The sequence below is a fragment of the Brassica napus genome, chromosome A9 (genome assembly GCF_020379485.1).
Source record: "Brassica napus cultivar Da-Ae chromosome A9, Da-Ae, whole genome shotgun sequence".
NCBI lineage: Eukaryota > Viridiplantae > Streptophyta > Magnoliopsida > Brassicales > Brassicaceae > Brassica > Brassica napus.
In genome coordinates, this window is record NC_063442.1 from 4,345,693 (window position 1) to 4,368,489 (window position 22,797).

Genomic DNA, 22,797 nt, shown 5'->3' on the forward strand with positions numbered 1-22,797 from the left:
TGGGATGTACAACAAACCTTCTAGGCGTGTACCTCAGAGGAACCATGGTTTCGTTCAAACATGATCAGAATCTGCAGACGGTCATCTGGGTCCAGAGACAGAATACGCACAGTATTAATTATATCATATGATCCCACAGCAAGGAAGGGGGATCTTTGTCTTCCTTCAGGAACAGGCGCAATGTCCAGGCAGGCCACGTCACCTGACTTCCCGAAAGTCTCTTGATGAACTCTGTCAAACACATTCTTCTCCTTGTTGTACTCTAATTCCTCAATCCTACCGGAATCTGAGCCTACGACTATTTAATCCTTCTAAAAGTTTGTTTAAGGCTTTAAGCTCAGCAAATGGGCTCAAACACTCGCGTGAAAAAAAAATAGTATGCAGGCAGGCAGAGTTTTGGGTACATTTTGGGATCGAGCTTAGGACTTTGTCAAATCGTTCAATGGTATCTCACGGTTTCTTCTTTTCATTGTTGTTTAGATTCCTTTTGTATTTCTATCGACTTTTGAGATAATAATAATTTATGCTACTAAATGTAGAAATTACGTAATGTATCTCTAATCAAGTGTGTAATTGGTTCTTAATGTATAGATGGGCATGTAGCAGATACATTAATTGCCGTTTCTGTCTGTAAATGACCAAATATTAATAGGATAAGATTAGGAATAGTAACATGCAGCATAACTAGAGCAAGTTTTAATAGTAACAAAAATGCATAGATATGTATCGTTAATGCAAACCATAATCTTAACAAGTGAATAAAAAACTATAGTCATTTTCGAATACAAAACTGTTAAAACCGGTATGAGTTTCTAACGTATCATATTTTTCCATTTGATTATCTAAACACTCGTCTGGATACATACAAATACACTAAAGTATATCACATATTCATGCAAAGACGTTCATAAGATATGTCGACCACATAATCCATACCATATTTTAAGCATACAATACAAGACAAAGGAAGTTACATTTAAAAAGGGTACCAAACCTAATAACCTTGATATTTCACACACTTAAACTACTCCCAAAACCTTTTACGTTGGGAGTTACAAGCTTATCATCACGGATGATACTTACCACCGTGGCCCAAAGCGGCAACTTCACCATTAGAGCCACCACCACCTCCTCCAGACCGACCATTTCCGCTTCCATAACCATACCCACCACCACGTGCTCCGCCACCTCCGGAACCGTACCCATATCCGCTACCTGATCCAGATCCAGACCCATACCCATATCCGGATCCTCTTCCCCAACCCGTGGGAGATCTACCTGAGCCCGACCCGTAACCCCATCCGGATCCAGGAGCAGAACCCCAACCCCAATTGTAATCCCAGTTTGGCCCACGGCCCGACCCACTTTCGCCTTGGGTGTTTTGGCCTGGTGACATGTTACCTTTTGACCATGCTAATGGACGAGAAACAGAAGTCTTGACAGTGATTAAAAAGAACAAAACCAACAAGAGCCCTTTGATCATTTTCTTTTGTTGGTAAGTTTTTTATAGATGTTCTTCTACTTCTAAATCTTGTTTTGCTATGAAGTTATTGTAACAAAGCTTCTCGCACCATTTATATAGGCAGCAACATGAAGCATTACTGATAGACAACGGTCAGTGACAAGTGGGTTTAATAGTGTGAGATGGGACAACCCACCCTTTCTGAATTTCTTTTTTCAAAAACTTATTTTCTGAGGAAAAACAGGTAAAAAGAAGAAAAATGCATTGCAAATGTATCTCCTACACATGTTGAGCTATACATTTTTTTGGTTATATAATTTTTCACTTAAGACGTAGTTATCAACTGTAAATAGGCACCACCGCCCTAACAATATAATAAGATGATCAATCATGAAGCCACAAGCTGTCAATTTTCTCACCTTTTTGTTTTAAATATCAATTACCATAACTAACCATATGGATTATCTTTATTTTCTCAACTAAAGTCGGCATTAAAATATATGTCAAAAGGAATGATTAGATGTTTGGTATTACTGAACTACTTGAGTTTCTTTAAAGTAGAAAATATTATCTTCGACAAACCCTTTAAGACGCGTTAACGGCATTCCCATTTATATTTTTTACTAATTACGGCTTGTGGTTATGAAATGTTCTGCATTATCATCATCACTACAACAAAAATACATCCATAAAACAATGCTACAAACATCAACATCAACATCATCAATAATTGTAGAAAACCACCAGTTCATCATTACAATAAATTAGTCGAAGCCTCTATTGGATTTTGCAAGGTATATTAATTGTTCATATATCCTCTCTATTTTATGATCTCGAATTTGTCTTTGTACCACGAGAAGCCAATATATCCGCGGATTTAGTTGATTAAATGGCCTCTTAAGTCTATTGTAATGATCAGGTGGTAATGATTTGTGGTAAGTTCAGGTTTAATGAATGTCTTTTCGATCAAAATTTCAGAATGATCGAATAATGTTTACCTAGGATATTATCGATTGACTCATCGAACTCAATTGGAAACCTTCCAAACTAACATTAATTTGCTATATCAAGTTCAAAGGGTCTATACTTTTCTAAGACATAACTTAAATTCAAACACTGAAATCAAGAAACTCTTCATGCTTGTTTATGTATGATTTTATTATTAAACTATAATTCTAGTATGTTATTTATTACGTATGTAAGAGGTCATCATATGGTTTTGCTTATATTAGCTCGGTGTTTTGTAAAGTTTTTTTTTGTAAAATTGTAAAGGTATTTTTATATGATGATATCATTTCGCAAGTATGAAAAAACGTGTGTGCATAGAAACTGGATAGAATTCAAGAAGTAAAACTTAGATGCAGAGGCAATAAAACATAAATATTTAATGACACGAAAAAAATAACAGGCTAAATCAACTTTGTAGACGTCGATCGATTCATCTTGTACGTGCATCGAAAATATATTATATAAAACATATATATTAACTTAATAAATGGAACAGACATATAAATTCTTAATTTCAGTGATTTAAAATTACATTTATAGATCAAAAAGAACAATTTATTTCGTATTCTTTCTGTAATTGATATCTAGTTTTGTTACTTTCTGATGCTTATGGTTGTTTTACACTAACTGTATTTATACTTTAATGATGGTATCCACCTCATTCTACAAAATTTACACTAGTCCACAAGTTTACACTGATTTTGTTATCCCAGGCAACGATTTTGTTATCCCAGGCGAGGATTTAGTTAGCTCTATAGTAACACTCGAAGTTTTTGGATCTAAGAAATATCTAAAGGATCCTTTTTGGAATGATGGCAACTTTTAACATATTTTCAACGGTGAAGCGGTCCACACGCACAACTTCCTACGGTGGAGCAACTACCATATGCCATGTCTCTTTTAGGATATGATCGAATATTCATTTTCATAATCTATATTGTTATACATATACATAAATATAACAGACCCAAAAAATATCTGAAAGCTCACTACCTAGATTCAAACTATTGGATATTAATAGGGGTTCACATAGTGTTTCTTACAACATTCCTCCAGTTTGTTTCAAAATATCTAGAAAGTGGATTACGTATATATGATGTGAATGGATCAAGTTGTGTAGTGGAGTGAACAGGTTGGAAAATCCGGACTGATACATCCCATCTATGTAAATTTTCTTCAAAAAAATGTCTCATCGTGAATATATAAGCTTATGTGCCGACAAAAAAGTATAAGCTATGTAGAATTCATATATGCATATTAATAACAATACATGAACATTAAAAAAAATCAATACTTTTTTATATAAAATATCATATATACTTTGTTAAATAAAAAATGTAATGTATATTTAAAGTTTCGATTTAGTCCATAGGTTTCTAACAAGTTAACAACATTATGTGAACCTTACCTTTTATCACGTGCTGGACTCACTAGTCACTAGGGTCACTACTAGTTCCACCCAGATCCCCCAATATTACACAACATTACATAATGAGAACTTGATTGGCTTAAATGCAATAGATGTGAATGCATATATGAAAATCGTCCTATTGCAGTTTAAAGTTTTATTGAAACTCTACTGTAAGATGTAATCGAAGTGAGGGCTGCACCTCCCCTTGGGGATTAGTCTGGGCCTCTCCATGGGCCTGGGATACCCCCAGGTTAATCAAAAAAAAAAAAAAAAAAAAAAAAGATGTAATCGAAGTGTTAGTAGCACATTGGTAAGTACAAAGGGTTGGTTTATTGTGCCCTAGGTTCAAACTATTTTTAGTATAAAAGATTATATTTAATCAGGGTATGAATAGTGACTAAGAAATGATGGAAAATAATGCATTTTTTAAAGTTCCTAAAAAAATTATCATTCACAAAGAATATTTTTTCCTTTTCATTTCCTTTCATTTTTTTGTAGAGAAATAAAGAACAAAATTATTTTTTGCTAAATTTGAGAATGAACAACCATTTTTTTTATTCTTGCTATTTTGTTCACTTATATTTTTTTCCTATTTACTTATCAACAACTGGTTTAAGTTTATGATAAATCCAAATTTAACATGTTTACTCCAAATCTAAGAAAGATTTTAGGTCTAATCTGGGAACTCACGGTATATAAGATTAGAGCATGATTATCCACAGAAACCCATTTGTGTTTCTTAAGGATTATTTAAGTATATAAATGTACTTTAGTGGACTTAAGAACTTTACTTAAGAAATTATTCGATTTTGTGCCTCCAATGGGAGTTTCTTAATTAAGGATTCTTAAAATAAAAATCCTAACCACAACCTAACTCAAACAAGCAAGCAATCCTAACATTTTGACATGAATCTAACATATTTATTACCAAGCAAACAATCCTAACCACAACCTAACTCAGACACGTTTTCCCTAACCACAACCTAACTCAAACAAGCATTTATTAACAAGAGCAGTAAAGAAAAAAGAAAGAGTTGAAGAAGAGTAAAGTTTTGATCGATTACCTCAACTCTCAAACTCGGTGTAGTCTGTCGGAGATCATAGTCTGCTACCACGCCTTCCCTGCTGCTTTGATTGCCAAAGCCTCCTCTCAGATTAACATATTCAAACCACAGTTAAAAACAAACACTTTACACAAACCACACTCGAAAAGAACTCTAACATATTCATACTTCTACAGACACAAATCCCTATCATATACAAACTCGATCATATATATTCCAATGCATACCAGACATGAATCAGTATTTGTTCTTCAGTATTTGTTCTTCACTTCTCCGTTATTAAGCTTTTGGATTATTCCAAAATAAAAACCATATATATAAATATATATACTAGTTCACTATCACATAACCAAATGCTTGTGAGGCCATATAATAACACAACGACAACACAAGTAAGACACCGATAAGTCTTGAAACTTAAAGAAAATGAAAGAGATAAACCAAATGATACATTCCTAAACAACATGGCCACAGAATCATAAATTCAAATCCTTGAATCACTAAGAGAATGGAAACAGGAAAAATGAGCAAAATAAAACACAAAACTTTAGGAATATGATTCCCTAGTAACAAGAACAGAACAAAAAGGAGCAAACCTGCATGAAGTTGTAGCGTTCGCGACCAATGGACTCGTTCTCAGCGATAGCAAAGTAAGCAAGCATTGGGTAGTGGCCTATATAATAAGGAGTGATGTGAAAGTTAGGGTTTTTCGATCCAGAAGTCGTACCTATATTGTCTCAGAGTTGGTAGCAGCAGCCGACGAAGAAAAAGAGGGCCGGAGATGACTACCGGAGTTGCAGAGGGCGAGTCCGGTGCTGCTGGCCTGAAGACGAACTCAATCACCACCACGAGCCAAGCCTGAGTCGACAAGGATGAAGAAGACCCAAGGCGGATGTGAGACGCGACGGCGAGCTGGTAACGGAGAAGCGACGACTCTGGAGCTTCGGGACAAGATACCACCACTTGAGCTCAGCCACGGAGACGACCTGAAGACGGAGGATCGTGGAGGAGAGCTCCAACGGAGAAAACAAGAAGACGATGACCAAAGCAGAGAGAAAGAAAAAATATGGTGTTGACACGTGGTTGAAAAACCACACTTAAAACCGGTCACCAAAATACCCCATTAAGGATCGATAACAACCCTTTTCTTTTATTTTGATTTAATTAAATCATCAATTTTATCTAAGGACTCCATTAAGGATTCCCGATAATGATGGTCTTAGAGGTCTAAAACCCATTTTTTTACTGGGAACTCTTGTTTGTGTAACCGGGAACTCATGGTATATAATATTGGCACACGGCAAAAAGAAAACTACAAGTTAGATTTGGGTCAACATGTTACTTATACTAATAAGCGCAATTGTAAAAGGCCTTTGCAGCTAGGAAAACGCTTACAAAACCCACCAAAACATTTAATATAATTCGACCCGGCCCACTTATGTATTTTTTTTCTAAACACCTTTAAAGATAAACATGCATGGATTATCCATAACAAAAAAAAAAATCCCATGGAGAAAAATTATCCTGCCACCACAAGTTTTCTGAAAACGAAATTTATGTATTTAATTAAACCTACCAACACTAAAAACAAGTGTACAAAATAAACAAATACAACAACCACTAAAATCTCGCCACGTACAAAAAACCACAGTTCGTAATAGAGTGTGGTGGTCTCTCTCTCTCTCTCTCGGTCTCGATTTCTGATTTCCCACTGTACGACCAAAACTAAACCACACAGACACATAAACTAATTGATCCGCTGCTGCTGAAGACTTCGAAACCATGTCTTGTTTGGGTAGGATCTTGTCTGTTTCCCACCCACCTGATCCGTACGGTTCGCGTTTTTCAGTGTCAAAGCTGTCTTCACCAGTGAGAAACCGAAGGCTGAGATGGCGTTTCACGGCCTTGGACTCTGACTCTTCCTCTCTCGATTCTGATTCCTCCGACAAATTCGCTTCCGGGTAATCAAATTAAGCTCTTTAAACCGATGTTTTTGTTATGCCCATGAGAGAGTTGAATCAGTAAAGTTTCAGACTTTGGAGTTTAATCGTTTTTGAAGTTTCTACTTTTTGATTTTTTATTTTTTTTAATGCAGGTTTTGTATCATAGAAGGGCCTGAAACAGTACAGGACTTTGCTAAAATGCAATTACAAGAGATTCAAGATAACATTAGAAGCAGACGAAACAAGATCTTCTTGCACATGGAAGAGGTTTTATTAATTAGTTTCTATAACTGTCTTCCTCCTTTGCTAACTATCTGTTAATACACAGGTACGGAGGCTAAGAATACAACAACGGATTAGAAACACAGAACTTGGAATCATAGACGAAGAGCAAGAACATGAACTACCTAACTTCCCCTCTTTTATCCCATTCTTACCTCCTTTGGTAAGTATTTAAACACTTTCTTTAGAGGGTTTTGTGTGTTTTGTATTGATAATAAATACATGTTGATTTTGCTAGACTGCTGCCAATTTGAGAGTCTATTACGCAACTTGCTTCTCACTCATTGCTGGGATCATCCTCTTCGGTGGCCTACTAGCTCCTACTGTAAGCCCTTCTTTAAGATTGGCAATATACTTCCTCCGTTTCGAAAAGATCCATAAGAAAAAAATTGTTTCAAATAGATATTTGTTTTTTACATTTTTCATGCATTATTTAATGGTAAATTATAAACTGCAAAAAAATAATTGTGATTATTAATGTATTGTTTTTTTAATATGTGTGAAAATTTTATAATTTATATTTTTGCTTTATGTAATATAGTTTTGATTTTTAACTTCTGCAGCTAGAGCTGAAGCTAGGTATAGGAGGCACATCATACAAAGATTTCATTCAAAGCCTTCATCTACCTATGCAATTGAGGTTTAGTATCTCTCTTTATATGCATTTGCAACTTTATAGAAAGGATGCTTAACTCTTGTGTGTTCACCAGTCAAGTAGACCCAATAGTAGCGTCATTCTCTGGAGGAGCTGTTGGTGTGATCTCAGCGTTGATGGTTGTTGAAGTCAACAACGTGAAGCAGCAAGAACACAAGAGATGCAAATACTGTCTAGGAACTGGTAATGATGCTTCCTCATAATCAAGAGATACAAATACTGTTTGGTTTTAACAACGGTATCTTATATAACACAGGGTATCTAGCATGTGCTCGTTGCTCTAGCACAGGTTCTCTTGTTATATCTGAACCAGTCTCAGCTATTGCTGGAGGGAACCATTCTGTATCAACATCCAAAACCGAAAGATGTTCAAACTGTTCTGGTGCTGGAAAGGTATAAAACAACAAACCTAAAAGCTCAAAACCTAAGATGTGGATGCTAAGTTGTATGTGTGTTGTTGTTTAGGTGATGTGTCCGACATGTCTGTGCACAGGGATGGCTATGGCTAGCGAGCACGACCCTCGGATTGATCCTTTCCTTTGAATCTGCAAAACATTCCACTTCCCCCACAAAATCTATTTGTCATTGTAACTAAAAAATGGTATGTACTGATGAATAATGAGAACTGCATCCTTTCATCTGTATATGTACACACACAATGACACAAATGGAACTTATTACATAATGTTAGATTTTTCTTCGTCCTGTAACACTCCAAAAGCTCAACACTCTCCAGAATTAGAGCCAGAAACAGAAATACTCTGTTTTGTTTCTGTTTCTAGGCTATATGTGGCTTAGAGTTGAGTACTAAGGCTACTAAGCTCAAACCCCAAAATACTAAGCTCATAAGTGCCGTTCAGATATTTTTGTATAACAGTTCGGTTTCAGTTTAGGTAGGATTGGGGTAAAAACGCCTAAGCCTACTACTTGGTAGCTTAGTGAGTAAAGTTAGGTTCTAAGATGATAATCGCTTCTATGTAATACTTTTCACTAATTCTCCAGCTTACTGATGTTGACACTGTTACTTCTTCAAGCTCCAAATCTAGTTTACTTCCATGGAAACTTCATTAAAACTCATATGAAAAAGTACAGTACAATGGTTTGGTTCGGCAGGACATAACCAAATTATACAATTGAAAGAGACACAAGTCTGTATCCAAACACAGTTTAGCCCAAGGAAGGAAGAACTGGAGATTATTATTTGAAGGGACACACACAGTTAGTCCCTAGTGCCCATTCTCACAGCGGTTGTCTGAGCTCTCAAGTATATCTTGAATAAACTTAATGAAAGAGCAGAGTCCACCAAAGAAGTTATGATCAATAACACCGTTTCCATCAAGAACATGCGCAAAATCCACCAGCTTCACCTGTGGCCTCCTCTCCTCATCACCCCCTGATTCATTCTCATAAACCATCAAGACCGAGCAAGAGTTGAAATGGTAAAGCGTCTGCGTCTCAAACCAAGCCTTAAGCTCCAACAACTGCATCAAGATCCCATTAGAGCCTCCGTAAACTTCTGACGCATATGCACAGTCCGGTACCGAGTCATCAGCGAGCGAGTTCGACGACACAAACTTCCTTAGAGCCGTTCTTGCACCATCAGCTTTATACGCAAGAACAACCCTCTTGTCCGGTCTCCAAAACCCCGACTCCTGGCAGTCGAAAATCTTCAAACCCGAAACTCTAAACCCCAAAGAAACAGTGGTGGTGGCCCTATCTTTCTTGATACATTTGTTAAAATACTCTTCAGACACGTCAGGGTACCACGTCCTGGACCCAATCTTAACATCCATAACAGAAGGCTTCACGTAGCTCGAAACAACGTCTTCAAGAACCATGTGAGGAAGCTTGCCTGATCCGTCAGAGGCTTCAACGAGCTGAACGCCGTGGTACACAGGGAAGTAACCACGGATGTGGTCAGGAACGTTCTTGTTGGAGGAGAAGGACTCGTAGAACTTAGCCTCGTTTTCGCCGCGTGCGTCGCCTTGAAGCGGCTTGTAGAATCGTCCTTGGTTGTCTACGAGGGGGCCTAGCTTCCCATCTTTGGCGATGTGGCCGGCTACTTGGTGTTCAGGGACCTTGAGCATCTTTTCTGCAACGCGCACACACAGTGATCTGAAAGAGTAACAAATCATACGGCGTCGTTTTAGAGAGATTATCATATGTAACAGAGTTCCTCGAGTTCATCGAAGAAGAGGAGAAAATGAAAAAAACCGCAGAATCATACCATCAATGATAAATAAATTGAAATCTTTAAAAAGTAAAAAAGCTTATCGAAAAGTTATTTCGATTAAAATATGAATTGAATAAAAAAAAGTACGATCTTTGTTAATTGAGTAGGAGCAAGTCGAAGAGCATCCATCAAAGATTAATCAAAGAGCATTGAGGATGAAAACATTACCAAAGAAATCTCCACGGAGAGAGAATCAAACAATGAGCAAAGACGGGACAACAAGTTGTGTGTGATTGTTGTAATGAAGAAAAAAATGCTAAGCTATCTTGTCGGGAAGACAAATAATAACTGAATCAATTCTCTTTACACAAATGGTTTAAATACTAAACCGGACTCGTGATAAGAAAATTAATGTAGACCGGGTTTTAGAGAACCGGTTTGGATTTCTACTATATAAAAGAAACTAAATCATTGCTTTGTAAGCCTATCCACATGTACACAAATATTCACGACCAACCAATATGCCAAGTCATCACGAATTGGGCTTGTAATTAAAAAAAAAATTCAACAATTCACAGCCCATTAGATCCATCTCCTAGCCTACTCCCGAGACACTCTCTCATAAGCATAATCTCGTGTTCTAAACATCCCGTGTTAAATTTTTTAAACCACTCATATCTTAGAAATAGTTTAGAAAATATATTTATATAAATGTTTTTTTTGAATAATATTTAATTATAATTTTTTGTATCTTTTTAACTTTTATAATAAAAATATTGTTTTCACATAGCAACAAAATATATATAAGAATTATCTTATTTTAAATTTTTTTATAATTTTATTATATTATTTTAGAATCAAATATTTAATATTAATATAACCTATAAATTTTATATGATTAAAATAAAATTCGTTTTTAATTATATATAAAATTCATTAAGGGTATTGTTTTAATTAACACATTAGCGAATCAGTTAGAAATTAATAATAAATCAATAACCTGTCTAAAAGTCTAAAACCTAATAAATTATGACAAATAAGAAAAACTAACTGAATTTTAATATAAAATAGAAATTTAATATTATTAAAATAAAATTCATTTTTAATATATATATATATATATATATATATATATATATAATATTAATTAAGAGTATTTTTTAAATTAATAAATTAGCGACTTAGCTAAAAATAAATAATAAATCAATAATTTAGCTAAAACCTAATAAAAACATGACAAATAAGCAAATTTACTAAAATTATGGATAATATAAAATATGATTGATTCTTTAATACAAAATTAAAATAAGAGTTTTGTTAAATAAAACATAAGTTTGCCGTATCGGTGTTACAAAAAAACAATCATTAATAGTGTCGTAGGAATTATGTATTTCCCATTAACGAATAAAATTGAAGCAGAGTGTTGGAGGATAGCTCAACGTATAGACGAGATTATGGAGATTGATATGGGAGTTGAGGTAACGGACACAACTGTTCCTCTGTAAAGAAACGCTACTGTTAGACATCCTGGATAAATGAAAAAGACATATCTCGACTTGGCTTTGTGTTAATGGATGGTGACTTTCCAATACTGTTTGGAGCAAGGGCCGATATACACGCACCAAATCACCACTGCAAGCGGAAGTTGAAGGTTTACTATAGACAATGCAAGTGATACTGAAGTTTGGACACAGAGAGATGGTCTTTCAATCGACTGTGAACAACTGGTTATACTCATTCAAAAGGAGGAAGATTAGCCTGCGTTGGACTCGGAGCTCGACGAAATACAGGCTGTATCCAAAGAATTTTCTGAACTTTCTATTGCTTATATTCCTAGATCTTTAAAATTTCGTATCAATAGCCTAGCAAAAGGTGTCCGATCACGCGCATCTCAATCAGCTTTTGTAAACCCTTTTGCCTCCAAGTTGGCTAGCTCCACAAGATAGCATGAGAGTGCCAAAAAAGAGAATAAAGTTGAAAGTGAAACTAAATATCCCAATGAACAAATTTATCAGAAGTCCATATTTATGTGGATGTCTATATGGGACAAACAATTTTTTTTAGACAATTATAGAATATAGTCACGAAAATCAATCCTAAAATATATAATTTAAAAAAACTATTTAAACAAACCTTCAAAAAAATTTAATATTACACGAAATAAGAATATAAAGACCAACTATATTCTCTTCGTGTATAATGTGTTGTGGTAAGATTAAAAAAATTAACTTACTTTACAGTAAGGAAAAATTAGATTTTTAGTTCTAAATTTATAGTAAAAACATAGTAATATTTTATAAAACTAAACAATTGACATAATAGTACAAAAATATGAAAAAATCAAAATACTATTCGCGGTACACAAGGACCTAGTTGTTGTAATGAATGATATCTTTGCGGGAAGACGAATAACTGAATCAATTCGTTTATGCAAATTGGTCGGAATATTAAACCGGACTTGTGATAAGGAAATTAATCTAAACCGGGTTTTAGAGAAAACCGGTTTGATTATTTTATTTTTAATTCGGAAACCGGTTTGAGTATATAGGGATTAATCATCTGATGATCTTTTAAAATTGGCCGTCATCTTCAACCTCCGTCTGGCGAAATTAGGGTTTAGGTAATGATTCCTACTTCGATTGCGTTCGTTGATTATCGATTTAATTCAATCATCCATAGTTCTGGGTTTTTGAAAAAAAACTAACTTTCGAGCTCATTTTACATATATGTATCTTCTTTATATTCCAGAATCTGTGGAAGCTTTGCTGATATCAATCAAATGGGTCGTTTCAAAAACGTAAGTGGAAACACTTCTTTGATGATTTTCTCTGTATTTACTGTGTTTTCTAACACTTAGTGATGATATTAGAATAAGAAGGGTAGGGTCAATGTGAAGCCTATTGCGATGAAGAAGAACAATCAACCGAATGTTGATCACGTCACTGGTGACAAGATCCCAAAAAGCTTCGTCTTTTCGAGGACGAAGCTTCCCGCCTCTGTCAAACAGCTTCAGATGGATTTGAGGAAGCTCATGCTTCCCTACACTGCTCTCAGTTTAAAGGTAAAGGGTTGTTTTAATATATGTTTGGAGGGTTTGTGATTTGAGTGACCATTTACTGATGCAAAAGTTGTTAACCTTCGCAGGAGAAGAAGAGGAACACTTTAAGAGACTTTTTGAATGTATCTGGTCCAATGGGTGTGACTCATTTCCTTATGCTGAAGAAGACAGCGTCTGCGTTGTCTCTGAGAGTAGCGAGAACCCCTCAAGGTCCTACTCTAACGTTCAAGATTCATCAGTACTCGTTGGCTTCGGATATAGCTCAGTCTCAGCTTCGGCCTAGATGTCCTCCAGATCTTTTCAAGAACCCCCCATTGGTAATCAATCTCAATCTCTCTTAGTTACTTCCGGTTTTGTTTTGCTAACAGTTGAGAGTGTTGTCTTTGTTTAGATTGTACTTTCTGGATTTGGTACTCAAGAGCTGCATCTGAAGCTAGCAACGATCATGTTTCAGAACATATTCCCAGCTATTGATATCAACACTGTAAGTTAAGTTTGTTTGTGCTTTTTATTATTACTGGTTGTAAACTTGTTTTCAGCTAATTTGATTGGGAAATAATATGTCTGGCAGGTCAAGCTCTCCACATGCCAGAGATTAGTACTCTTGAACTACAACAAAGACACAAAACTCATTGATTTTCGGCATTATTCCATAAGACTTCAGCCTGTAGGAGTGTCTCGTAGGCTCAGAAAGTTTGTGGAAAAGCATGAGGTTCCTGATCTTAGGAATCTGCAGGATGTTAGTGATTTTGTCACCAAGTAAGGATCTCATTTGATTCCAGTGTGAAATGAATTATTGTGATTGTTTGGTGGATTTAATTTTCCAGGGCTGGGTATGGATCAGAGAGTGAAGGAGATGAAGAAGGGGCTACAGTGACATTATCATCTGATATAGGCAGAGTTAATAGGGGGTCCACAAAGAGTGCTGTGAAACTGCAAGAGATTGGACCGAGGATGACAATGCAGCTGGTTAAAGTGGAGGAAGGGTTGTGTTCAGGAGGAATCATATTTGATGAATCTGGTAAATGCTAATCTTATCATCCCCCACATTGTGTTTTTTTTTTTTTGTTAAATCTTGGCTACCACAGGATGAATCATCTGATTTTTTGGGTTTATATGGGTTTGTTTCAGAAAATGGGGATGAAAAGATAGCGAAGAAGAAGCAAAATGAAGATATTGAAGAAGAAGGTGAAGAGGGTAGTGAAGAAGAAGAAGAAGGTGAAGAGGGTAGTGAAGAAGAGATGGATGAAGATCTTGAATAATTGAGACTTGGGAAAAGCAAGTTTTGTTCTGTGTGTTACACTATAACTATGTGTGCCTTTAGATTGAGACTTGAGATAAAGCAAGTTTTGTTCTTTGAATCTCTTAAGTAGATAAAGCAAGTTTTGTTCAAAAAAAAAAAAAAAAAAGACATCTATTGTCGGGCTAAATATACACGGTTAGACTCTACTTGGTCGTTTAAAACGAAAATACGTTTAAAATCACTAAATTGGTGACGTTTGAATAATTTAAAATAAACTTGACTTATGGTACCCTCAAATGTTTATATATGTAGCGAGTTAATTGCACAACGTGTGTAAGCAGGTAATGTACAAAAGCAGAAAGTGCAATGTGATCTTCTTTTTTTTGTCATTATTTTTTTTTGCTAAAGCATGATGTGATCATCTTTTCTCTATGTCATTGATCTTCTTTTATCAATCTGATGTGATCATCTTTTCTCTATGCTTTGAATCTCCAAGTGCAATGTGATCAATCTGATGTATTTCCGTTTCGAATTAATATGTCTCGTATCCACATAAATGCTTTCTAATTGTTTGAAATAAGTGCAAGGAAGAAAAAAAATGCTTGCAAACTATAAACTCATTTTGAAAGATCTGTGTATGATGGATGCTGTGTTGAACACTGAACAGATGTCTATTCAACTCGAATGAATCTACAAATATCAAATGTTTCCTCTCCAAATTTAGTGGAAAGTAAACGATAAAAATAAGTTTTCAGCGATGACCGATAACAGTTGATCCGAAACACAGCACAATTCTATCTTAATATGCTACAGCAGAAAACACAAATAAAATCAAAAACAACATAAAAGAAAATCTTATCTTTCCTTTCAAACACTGTTCTTCTCAATTCTAAAACACTTCCTTCTAATTATCACGTCTCGGTTGCCTTTTGCGGGGAGCAGCAGCGGTTTCTTCCTTCTTCTCCGACTCATCTCCACTCTTTGAGCTCTCTCCTACTTCTGGTTTCTTCTTCTCCACACTCGCCGCCGCCGACGCCTATACCAAACCATTTTCATTTATTTAGCTTTCACGTGTCCCATACTCTTTACAAAATACAAAATACAACAGCAACAAAAATGCCATAAAATTTACCTTTTTGCCACCGAAGATAAGCTTGATGAAGAGCGAGAAGAATACTATAACAATGGAGACTAGGACACCAATGGTTAAGTTTGGTTGTTCCTCAGCTTTCTCAATCAATTCCTACAAAAACGACAAAATCTCTTTAGGTCTGAGTCATCATCATAACAATGCAACATGGATTGAACGAGGGAGGAGAAACTTACTGTGGTCTTGGACTTGTAGGCACTTAGGAAGGAAATGTCTGCAACCTTGTTCAACAGATCGAACACAACCTTCTGCAACCCATCATTCACATATGTAAGTATTTATTCAAGAAGCCATATGTATATATTAGTAGAAGTTTGATTCAGTTGGAAAATCAATTTACCTGGTAGCTCTTAAGACCATCTGCAGATTCAGCAGCCTTCTCTTCCTCCTTTTGTTTCTCTTTCTCAACATCGAACTTAGGCTTCCACGTTGTCTGTCTGTAACTCTCAGCGACCTTCTCGTCTTTCGCTATCAAAATGTTGTCAAACAAGATACCGTCTTGCATCGTCCAGATCTCTATACCGATAGCTGCAATGGGCTCGTAGTCAGGTCTGTCTAGCTCAAAGTAGTCAGGGTTAGGGATGTCTCTGGGCTTCCAGATTCCTTTGTAAGCAGGGTTATCAATCATAGGTGCACTCCACTTGCCCTTGTAAGCTGGGTTCTTCTTCATGGGTCTCTTCCATTCACCGCATCCTGGTGCTGCTTCACACTTGGGGTTGTCAATCTTTGGTGCCTCCCACATACCATCTTCCTCATCGTCCCAGTCTTCAGGTTTGGTCGCCTCTGGGTCGTCCACCTCCTCAGGCTCATCATCTAACCATCCTTCGGGCTTCTCAGCTTCGTCGTCTTCTATCTCCATGGGTGCATCCTCGTCCCAGTCCTCAGGCTTCACGGCGTTAGGGTCAGGAATCTTGGCTCTCTCATCCCAGTCTTCTGGTTTCTTGTCTTCAGGGTCAGGGATGGTCTTGTCAGGGATCAAAGCAGGCTCAAAGTCTTCTCCAGAGAGTAAGTTGGCCTTCTTCTTCTCCTCTCCATCAACCAAAATCCTAACCTCGTTGTCTGGCTTCAAGATGGCGGTGTAGACATGGGAAAGCTTGTCATAAGGAACAGAGGGAGGGAACTTGAGGTGGTGCTCAACGTACTCGCCGCTCTTGGGGTTCTTGTGCTTCAAAATGAAATGAACTTTGTTCGTAGCTCCACACTTGTCGGGTCCAAACATGATAGAGTAAGGAGATTCACTATCGAATCCCTCAGGTGTCCATCCAGCTTCTTGAGGACGGAGGTACTTCAAGTAAGCACCACCACACTCAAGCCCTTCCTGGAAACGAACCTCGTACTGAAGAACAATGGTTCCGTCCTTGAGGTTTAGTGGCTCGTCGAGAACTTTCACTATACCGTACTTACGAGCCTTCTCGCTTACTAGAAGTCCATAATCATCATGTCCCTCACTCTTCTCATGCTTCCACACACCTGAAAACAAATAAAAGTGGTCTTAACAAAGAAGCTTCAACGAAAAGTGGGAGAATCATCAGCAACAAACACCTCAGGTTCAACAAAAACACACAAACACATGCATGCTCTAATGCCTTGGCAATATCTGTGTATAAAGAGCAAAACTATTACTACTACTAAGTCAGATTTTGCATTATAAGATCAAACATTCAACATCATAACGTGAGATAACGAATTACACTACTACTAAGTCAAGATTTGATTCCTCTATATGTTGCCTGCAACACATTACAACTCAGCTGATTCAAACTTCACATCAACATTCTCGATTTGATTCCTCTATACGTTGAGTGCAACACATCACAACTCAGCTGATTCAAACTTCAATCAACACTCTCAGATTTGATTCCTCTATACGTATAGATCGTTCACATTCCTAATCAAGACGCAGATCGGAACAACACCATACCAAACAGTGAGAGTGTAGAGATATACAACAATACCTTCGTAATCGCCATTCTTCGAAACGATCCAACGGCCATCAAATGCCTCATCGAACGATTCATACAACACCTGAACAAGAAAAAAACGAAACTCAGATCTAAAATCTTCAGATCTACCGAGAAAATCGAAATTACCGTTTGATCGTCGCAGTAGCAAAGCTTCTGGAGCGAAACGAAAGCTAAGATAAGCAAAACGGCGGAGAATAGCTGCCGGTCTCTCATCATCGGGAATCTTAACGGTGGCTCGCCGGAGAGTAGATCGGAGAAAGAGTAGAGAGGATTGTAATTTTCGAGAAAACTCTGAATAATAATTATATATTCAATTCCCGTAGACCCGGTTGAGTACTGGAGTGTGTCAATCTGTTGTTTCCACCAATGAAACGGTTCGCCACGCGATGGTGGCCAATTATAAGGCGCCACGTCGATTAAAATGAGCTCACCTACGTGTGTAGTTTACACGTGCGCATTACGGCTAGTTTAAGATAGTTATTGGGCTGGGCCTACCAAAGAACTTGAGAGTCTGCAATTCAAAATTTTTATAATTGCCCTATTGAGCTAAATTGGGCTTTTGTTTGGTAATTTAATTTAGTTTTTGTTTACTTATTATTTGTGTTTCAAAAACAAAAAAAGAAATTTAATCGGCAATTCTACATTTCTACTACCTCAATTATGTATGCTTTATAAGAACTAGAGATTTTTTCCGCGCTTCGCGCGGATTGTGTTTTATAAATTTATTTTATTTATAATATTATTTGTCAGTTTTTTCTTTTACATTAACTTTTTGTTTTTTTCAATGTTAGTTTTTCTTAATTTAAATTTATATGTTTATAGTTTTTCATTTTTCTTGTTGTAGATGGAGAATTATATTTTTTATTGATGGTTTTTTGTATATGACATAAACTTTTTGAAATTTTAAAATAATGTTATATATAGTACGATTAACACATTAAAGAAGAAAAACATATTCAGGCACATTTTACACAGGTTTTATATGCATAATTTTAAGCATTATATATGTATATATTATAAGTTTGAAACATGTAAATGCTTTATAAAGCTAAATACTTGTTCTGAGTTTACATAACTTATCGAAAGTTTTATCTCTTTTTAAATTCAAATCACAGAAAAAAATATCAAAAAATCAGTATAGATGGTTTTTTGGGCTTTTAAATCAACACTAAAAAATTACATGAATCAGATAACAACAGTTTTATAAACAACTGGATAAAATTTGACCGAGCCAAAGATTTTCACACAATATGTTCTTCTTCAAATTGCGAAGAGCCTATAGACACAAGAAAAAAAATCATAATTTTTTTCACTTATATAACATTTTTCTCCTTTACACACAGAGTTTATTACACTGCTATAAGCAATGGAAAACTCTATTTATATAAGATTCACATCTATGCATTTTGACAAAGAAGAATTTTAGCCATCTTTAGTTTCGGAATGGACCAACTTCAGTCATATACACTATATTTTCTCTATGATTCAAATCTTACAATTTTAATATATGTGCAGATTTCCATGTGAAAAAGCACGCACACCATATATCATTCAACCTATATTACTTTTCCAAAGTAAACACTATAATCCTCGTTTGGTTAATTCCACAAACTAATCTCTTTGGATCAGTTTACTAAAAAATATGGATACTAATGTCAGAAAATAATATAAACACTATCAACAACAAATATTGGCACAAGACTATTTGGTTCAAGGAACATATTCCACGTAATGCGTTTATATCATGGCTGGCTTTGCAGAGAAGACTGCCAACCAAGGATCGCTTGAGGCGTTGGGGGTTAAATGTCTCAGGAACGTGCGTCCTTTGTAATCTGGAAATAGAGACTCACCATCATCTTTTCTTTGAGTGCTCTTTCTCTCGCTTGATATGGGAGCATTTTACTGCTGAAGTTTGGATTTCTACTCCGGCTGATCTATACTCTATTGCAGCCTGGATCATCAACCTCGCGTCAACGCAGATGCGCATGCTACTCCAGTCATCAAGCTCTACTTTCAGTCAACCATCTACCTGCTGTGGAAAAAGCGTAATGCTCGTGTGTTCACAGCTGTCTCCTCACCTTCATCAGTCATCCTTGCCTCTCTCGACCGTATGATGCGTAACCGTCTCCTCTCTTACCCGGCAAGTTCTTCTTTCTCCTCTTCTCTACTTCTTTTTATCTTTCTTGTATAAGACCTCCTTAAGGCTTCTTTACCTTGATTTGTTGTTGGTTGTTTTTGTTTCCTTGTTGTAATAAGTTGTTTAAAAACAACAGTGTAATCTTTCAGAAAATGATAATCTTAGCATCTTACCCAAAAAAAACAGCAAATATTGACTTATTTATGTGAATATATATTTTATTTTAAATTATTTTAGTGGATGAAGAAAACACCATAATTTGTACAACAAATTTTCTTAGATTCACCTCATCATACTCACCATTTTACCATTTTAATTACATAATTTTACATGAGATTCTTCACCCTCCCGGTTATTTTCTCTTTATTTGTAATTACAATATAAAGTTATAAAATATATATATTATAAATTAATTATTTATTTACTTTTGAAGTCTAACGATTAAAAATAGAACATAATTCAATACAGATATATGATTCTATTAATAAATTAGCAGTTACAAATTTAAAATTTTTAGAAATATCAAAAGTCGTATGTTAGTTAATTATCTTCTAAATGATGTTTATTTCTAATTATTTTTGGATGAGAATATTTTCGCTGAGGTGGATAGTCTCAAAAGCCTTGAATTTAGTCCCTTTTATATAGTAGGATATACATGTATATTATCACTTTAAAAATTCTTAAATCGACAATTCTACATTTCTACTACCACTTGCCTGGTCGTTACGTTGCTCTTACCAATCTCGCCATACATTAAATTTGTACGTCAAATAATTCACGAGAATTGAGCTTGCCCACTTCATTGTTTCGCCATGCATAAAACGTAACGTACATCTTTCTCTCAACATGCAGTTATTTTAATACTAAACGTCTACTATAATTAGTTTTCGTGAGGCTAAACTACCGAATAGAAAATGGGTGTATTCCCTGGATTTGGTAGCTGGATCAACCAGAACAGTCAACAGCCTCTTAAGGTCAGCTTCATATCCATCAATCATAGGACCCGAAGATGTCAAATATATATAAACACATTTTATTCTGTTTGTTGCGTAGGCCGAGTCCAAGAGATCTGAAAATGTCGACTCAGAGGAAGACGATTTTAATTATCCTGATAAGGTCTACTATGATTTAAAGGAGGCGCAGAAGCAAGCAGATCTTTGGCATGAAGCAGAGAAGAAGCATCCATGGCATAATGCATCTCCTAAGATCAAGGTATAAGAGAAATATCACCCCAAACAAAATACAATGCCCATATCTTTTTTAGCCTTGGTAGAATCAAGAACAAAGATCCTTACAAAATTTCTTATGTTTTTAATGTTTGAAGGTGACACATGAAAATGGTTTTTACCATATGAACATAGAATTGACCGTAGGCCTGCCTCCTTATTTTCTCTACAACTTTTTGATTGATCCAGGAAGTGGTGCATTTCGCGATTTGCGCAAACGGCGCAACCTTATGGTTTCTTTTCTAATCATTAAAAGATTTCAATGTGGTATATATTAAATCCAGCAATAATACTTGAGACTAAGATTTTCTTTTATGAAGGAAAACAAATCAAGAAAGATTTTGTTTGAGAATGGTCCGAGGCAAATGATGAGGATGGAGAAATCTGTGGCTTGTAATGTATTTGGGGTGTATATACCTATCTCGATGAATCTAATCGTCGATGAAAACAGAAAAGATCTTATGGTAAAAAGAGCTTCTCTCACAAGAAACAACCACTTTTGTTTTTGTATTGGTGGAACCTAACTCAGGTAATTTCTCTTTTGCTTATTGTGGACAGACACAATATAAGAAAGAGAAAGTAAGATTTATGAAAGCATTCGAGGGTAACTACAAAGTGGAGCCTATATTTGTAGATAAAGAACGTTTGTGCAAAAAGAGGATACCAATGACTCAAGAAGAGTATAAAAAATGCAGTGGTGGCCAAGGAAAGCTTGCGTCAAAACTGACAATAGACCAATACTATCAGCCATATCCTCCTTTCAATCTACCGCCGCTTTCTTGGTTCATCCGTGGGATGACCATCAAAACCTCTAAATCTCTGCTTGCTCAGGTTCAGGACACGTCTATTGCAATGCGAACGGCTACACCAATGCCAGAGGAGACAGCAAGTAACAAACATGAAAAACACTAGAGCCTAAATGAACATACACAAATACATGTTTTAAAAATTAATAATATTCTCAAAAGTATAAGAATGCAATCAAACAAACAAAAAATAAACAAAATAAACAAAATATGTTAATTTGTTAAATAAGAAAATATATAATAATAAAATTTAAATTCAGTTTTAAAATATATAAATATATTTTAGCGTGTAAAAAAGGGATATCAAATATTATATTATACTAAATTTTAAAAATTATTTATCTTCGAGAATTCGGAAGCAAACACTAACCTCAATGAACATGGCTTCTTAATTACTTTTTCTCTTGATTAAAATCTCTATAATATTATTTGAGAAGTCAGTTTTTTATGTGTCGCTCTCACGTTAATTCTCACGATGGTTGATTACACTAATACCCTTAATGAATTAACTTACATTTAAAATACTATTATTTATTATTTTATTTAGTTTCCTTTTAAAAAAATTCTGAAAAATATACACATATAATAAAAAGGAAATTTTTTTATAAAGTTAAAATAAAAGAATTGAAAAACGAAAAATATATGTATATATAATATGATTTCATAAAAAAGGAAAGTTCACAAAATAATAATATTACATTTAAAAAATATTTTTAAATAACATAAAATATACTTTTGAACTAATAAAATAATTTCTTTATATCTATATTTTCTTAGATGAAATGTATAAATTTCTATATAATGTGATTTCATTAAAAATAATTTACACAGATAATCTTGATATTAGAAACATAAATGTTATTTATTTTAAATCATAATTTTAAAAATACAAAAAAAAATAAAAGTAATAAAATGTTTTTTATATACCTGTATATATTTAGATAATTACATAAAATAATTAAGTAACATAAACTGATATATGTTTAATTGTCTAAAATATTTTATAATTAGTATTATGGAAATGGTTTATTTATTTTTCATAAATTTAGTTGACTATAATATCTTTCAATTACAACAAAAAATATCGACAAACTACATTTTACTTATATAATATTATTTTAAAATACAATCACAATTTCTTTACTGCTTATTTTTAAGAGTTTCATAAATTTAGTTGACTATAATATCTTTCAATTACAACAAAAAAATATCAAT

The 22,797-nt window shown here is 35.0% G+C and overlaps 6 protein-coding genes and 1 long non-coding RNA gene across 9 annotated transcripts; 3 read left to right on the forward strand and 4 right to left on the reverse strand.

Moving 5' to 3' along the window:
- Window positions 1-805: 805 nt before the first annotated feature.
- Window positions 806-1,598, reverse strand: LOC106366081 (putative glycine-rich cell wall structural protein 1). Its single transcript, XM_013805644.3, has one exon. The coding sequence runs from the start codon at window positions 1,481-1,483 to the stop codon at window positions 1,067-1,069; it is 417 nt and encodes a 138-aa protein (XP_013661098.1). The 5' UTR covers window positions 1,484-1,598; the 3' UTR covers window positions 806-1,066.
- A 2,579-nt stretch (window positions 1,599-4,177) lies between these two features.
- On the reverse strand, window positions 4,178-6,184 carry LOC106364094. The gene is made up of 3 exons (XR_001273107.3): window positions 5,735-6,184; window positions 5,542-5,618; window positions 4,178-5,025 (listed from the first exon to the last, which is right to left on the reverse strand). It is a non-coding gene; the product is annotated as an uncharacterized LOC106364094 (long non-coding RNA).
- A 359-nt stretch (window positions 6,185-6,543) lies between these two features.
- On the forward strand, window positions 6,544-8,530 carry BNAA09G05780D (protein ORANGE, chloroplastic). The gene is made up of 8 exons (XM_013805646.1): window positions 6,544-6,906; window positions 7,041-7,155; window positions 7,217-7,333; window positions 7,409-7,495; window positions 7,734-7,810; window positions 7,881-8,008; window positions 8,082-8,218; window positions 8,291-8,530. Exons 1-8 carry the CDS (start codon window positions 6,728-6,730, stop codon window positions 8,366-8,368), a joined length of 918 nt encoding a protein of 305 aa, XP_013661100.1. The 5' UTR covers window positions 6,544-6,727; the 3' UTR covers window positions 8,369-8,530.
- A 341-nt stretch (window positions 8,531-8,871) lies between these two features.
- Window positions 8,872-10,427, reverse strand: LOC106366083 (inositol polyphosphate multikinase beta). 3 transcript variants are annotated; one of them, XM_013805647.3, is made up of 2 exons: window positions 10,227-10,427; window positions 8,872-9,940 (listed from the first exon to the last, which is right to left on the reverse strand). In XM_013805647.3, the coding sequence occupies exon 2, from the start codon at window positions 9,910-9,912 to the stop codon at window positions 9,052-9,054; it is 861 nt and encodes a 286-aa protein (XP_013661101.1). In that variant the 5' UTR covers window positions 9,913-9,940; window positions 10,227-10,427; the 3' UTR covers window positions 8,872-9,051. The 3 variants fall into 3 exon arrangements, with proteins under 3 accessions (XP_013661101.1, XP_048595424.1, XP_048595423.1); XM_048739467.1 differs by having other exon boundaries at window positions 8,872-9,917; window positions 10,227-10,343; XM_048739466.1 differs by lacking the exon at window positions 10,227-10,427 and adding an exon at window positions 10,053-10,204.
- Window positions 10,428-12,560: 2,133 nt separating this feature from the next.
- LOC106366084 (peter Pan-like protein) lies at window positions 12,561-14,417 on the forward strand. The gene is made up of 8 exons (XM_013805649.3): window positions 12,561-12,618; window positions 12,747-12,795; window positions 12,868-13,059; window positions 13,143-13,373; window positions 13,448-13,540; window positions 13,628-13,815; window positions 13,884-14,077; window positions 14,188-14,417. The coding sequence occupies exons 2-8, from the start codon at window positions 12,778-12,780 to the stop codon at window positions 14,316-14,318; spliced, it is 1,047 nt and encodes a 348-aa protein (XP_013661103.2). The 5' UTR covers window positions 12,561-12,618; window positions 12,747-12,777; the 3' UTR covers window positions 14,319-14,417.
- Window positions 14,418-14,951: 534 nt separating this feature from the next.
- On the reverse strand, window positions 14,952-17,787 carry LOC106366085 (calnexin homolog 1-like). Its single transcript, XM_048739468.1, has 6 exons — window positions 17,540-17,787; window positions 17,405-17,474; window positions 15,790-16,919; window positions 15,626-15,697; window positions 15,432-15,542; window positions 14,952-15,335 (listed from the first exon to the last, which is right to left on the reverse strand). The coding sequence occupies exons 1-6, from the start codon at window positions 17,627-17,629 to the stop codon at window positions 15,204-15,206; spliced, it is 1,605 nt and encodes a 534-aa protein (XP_048595425.1). The 5' UTR covers window positions 17,630-17,787; the 3' UTR covers window positions 14,952-15,203.
- Window positions 17,788-20,389: 2,602 nt separating this feature from the next.
- On the forward strand, window positions 20,390-21,766 carry LOC106362688. Its single transcript, XM_022691681.1, has 5 exons — window positions 20,390-20,524; window positions 20,604-20,762; window positions 20,875-21,009; window positions 21,097-21,240; window positions 21,335-21,766. The coding sequence occupies exons 1-5, from the start codon at window positions 20,465-20,467 to the stop codon at window positions 21,686-21,688; spliced, it is 852 nt and encodes a 283-aa protein (XP_022547402.1). The 5' UTR covers window positions 20,390-20,464; the 3' UTR covers window positions 21,689-21,766.
- Window positions 21,767-22,797: the final 1,031 nt, after the last annotated feature.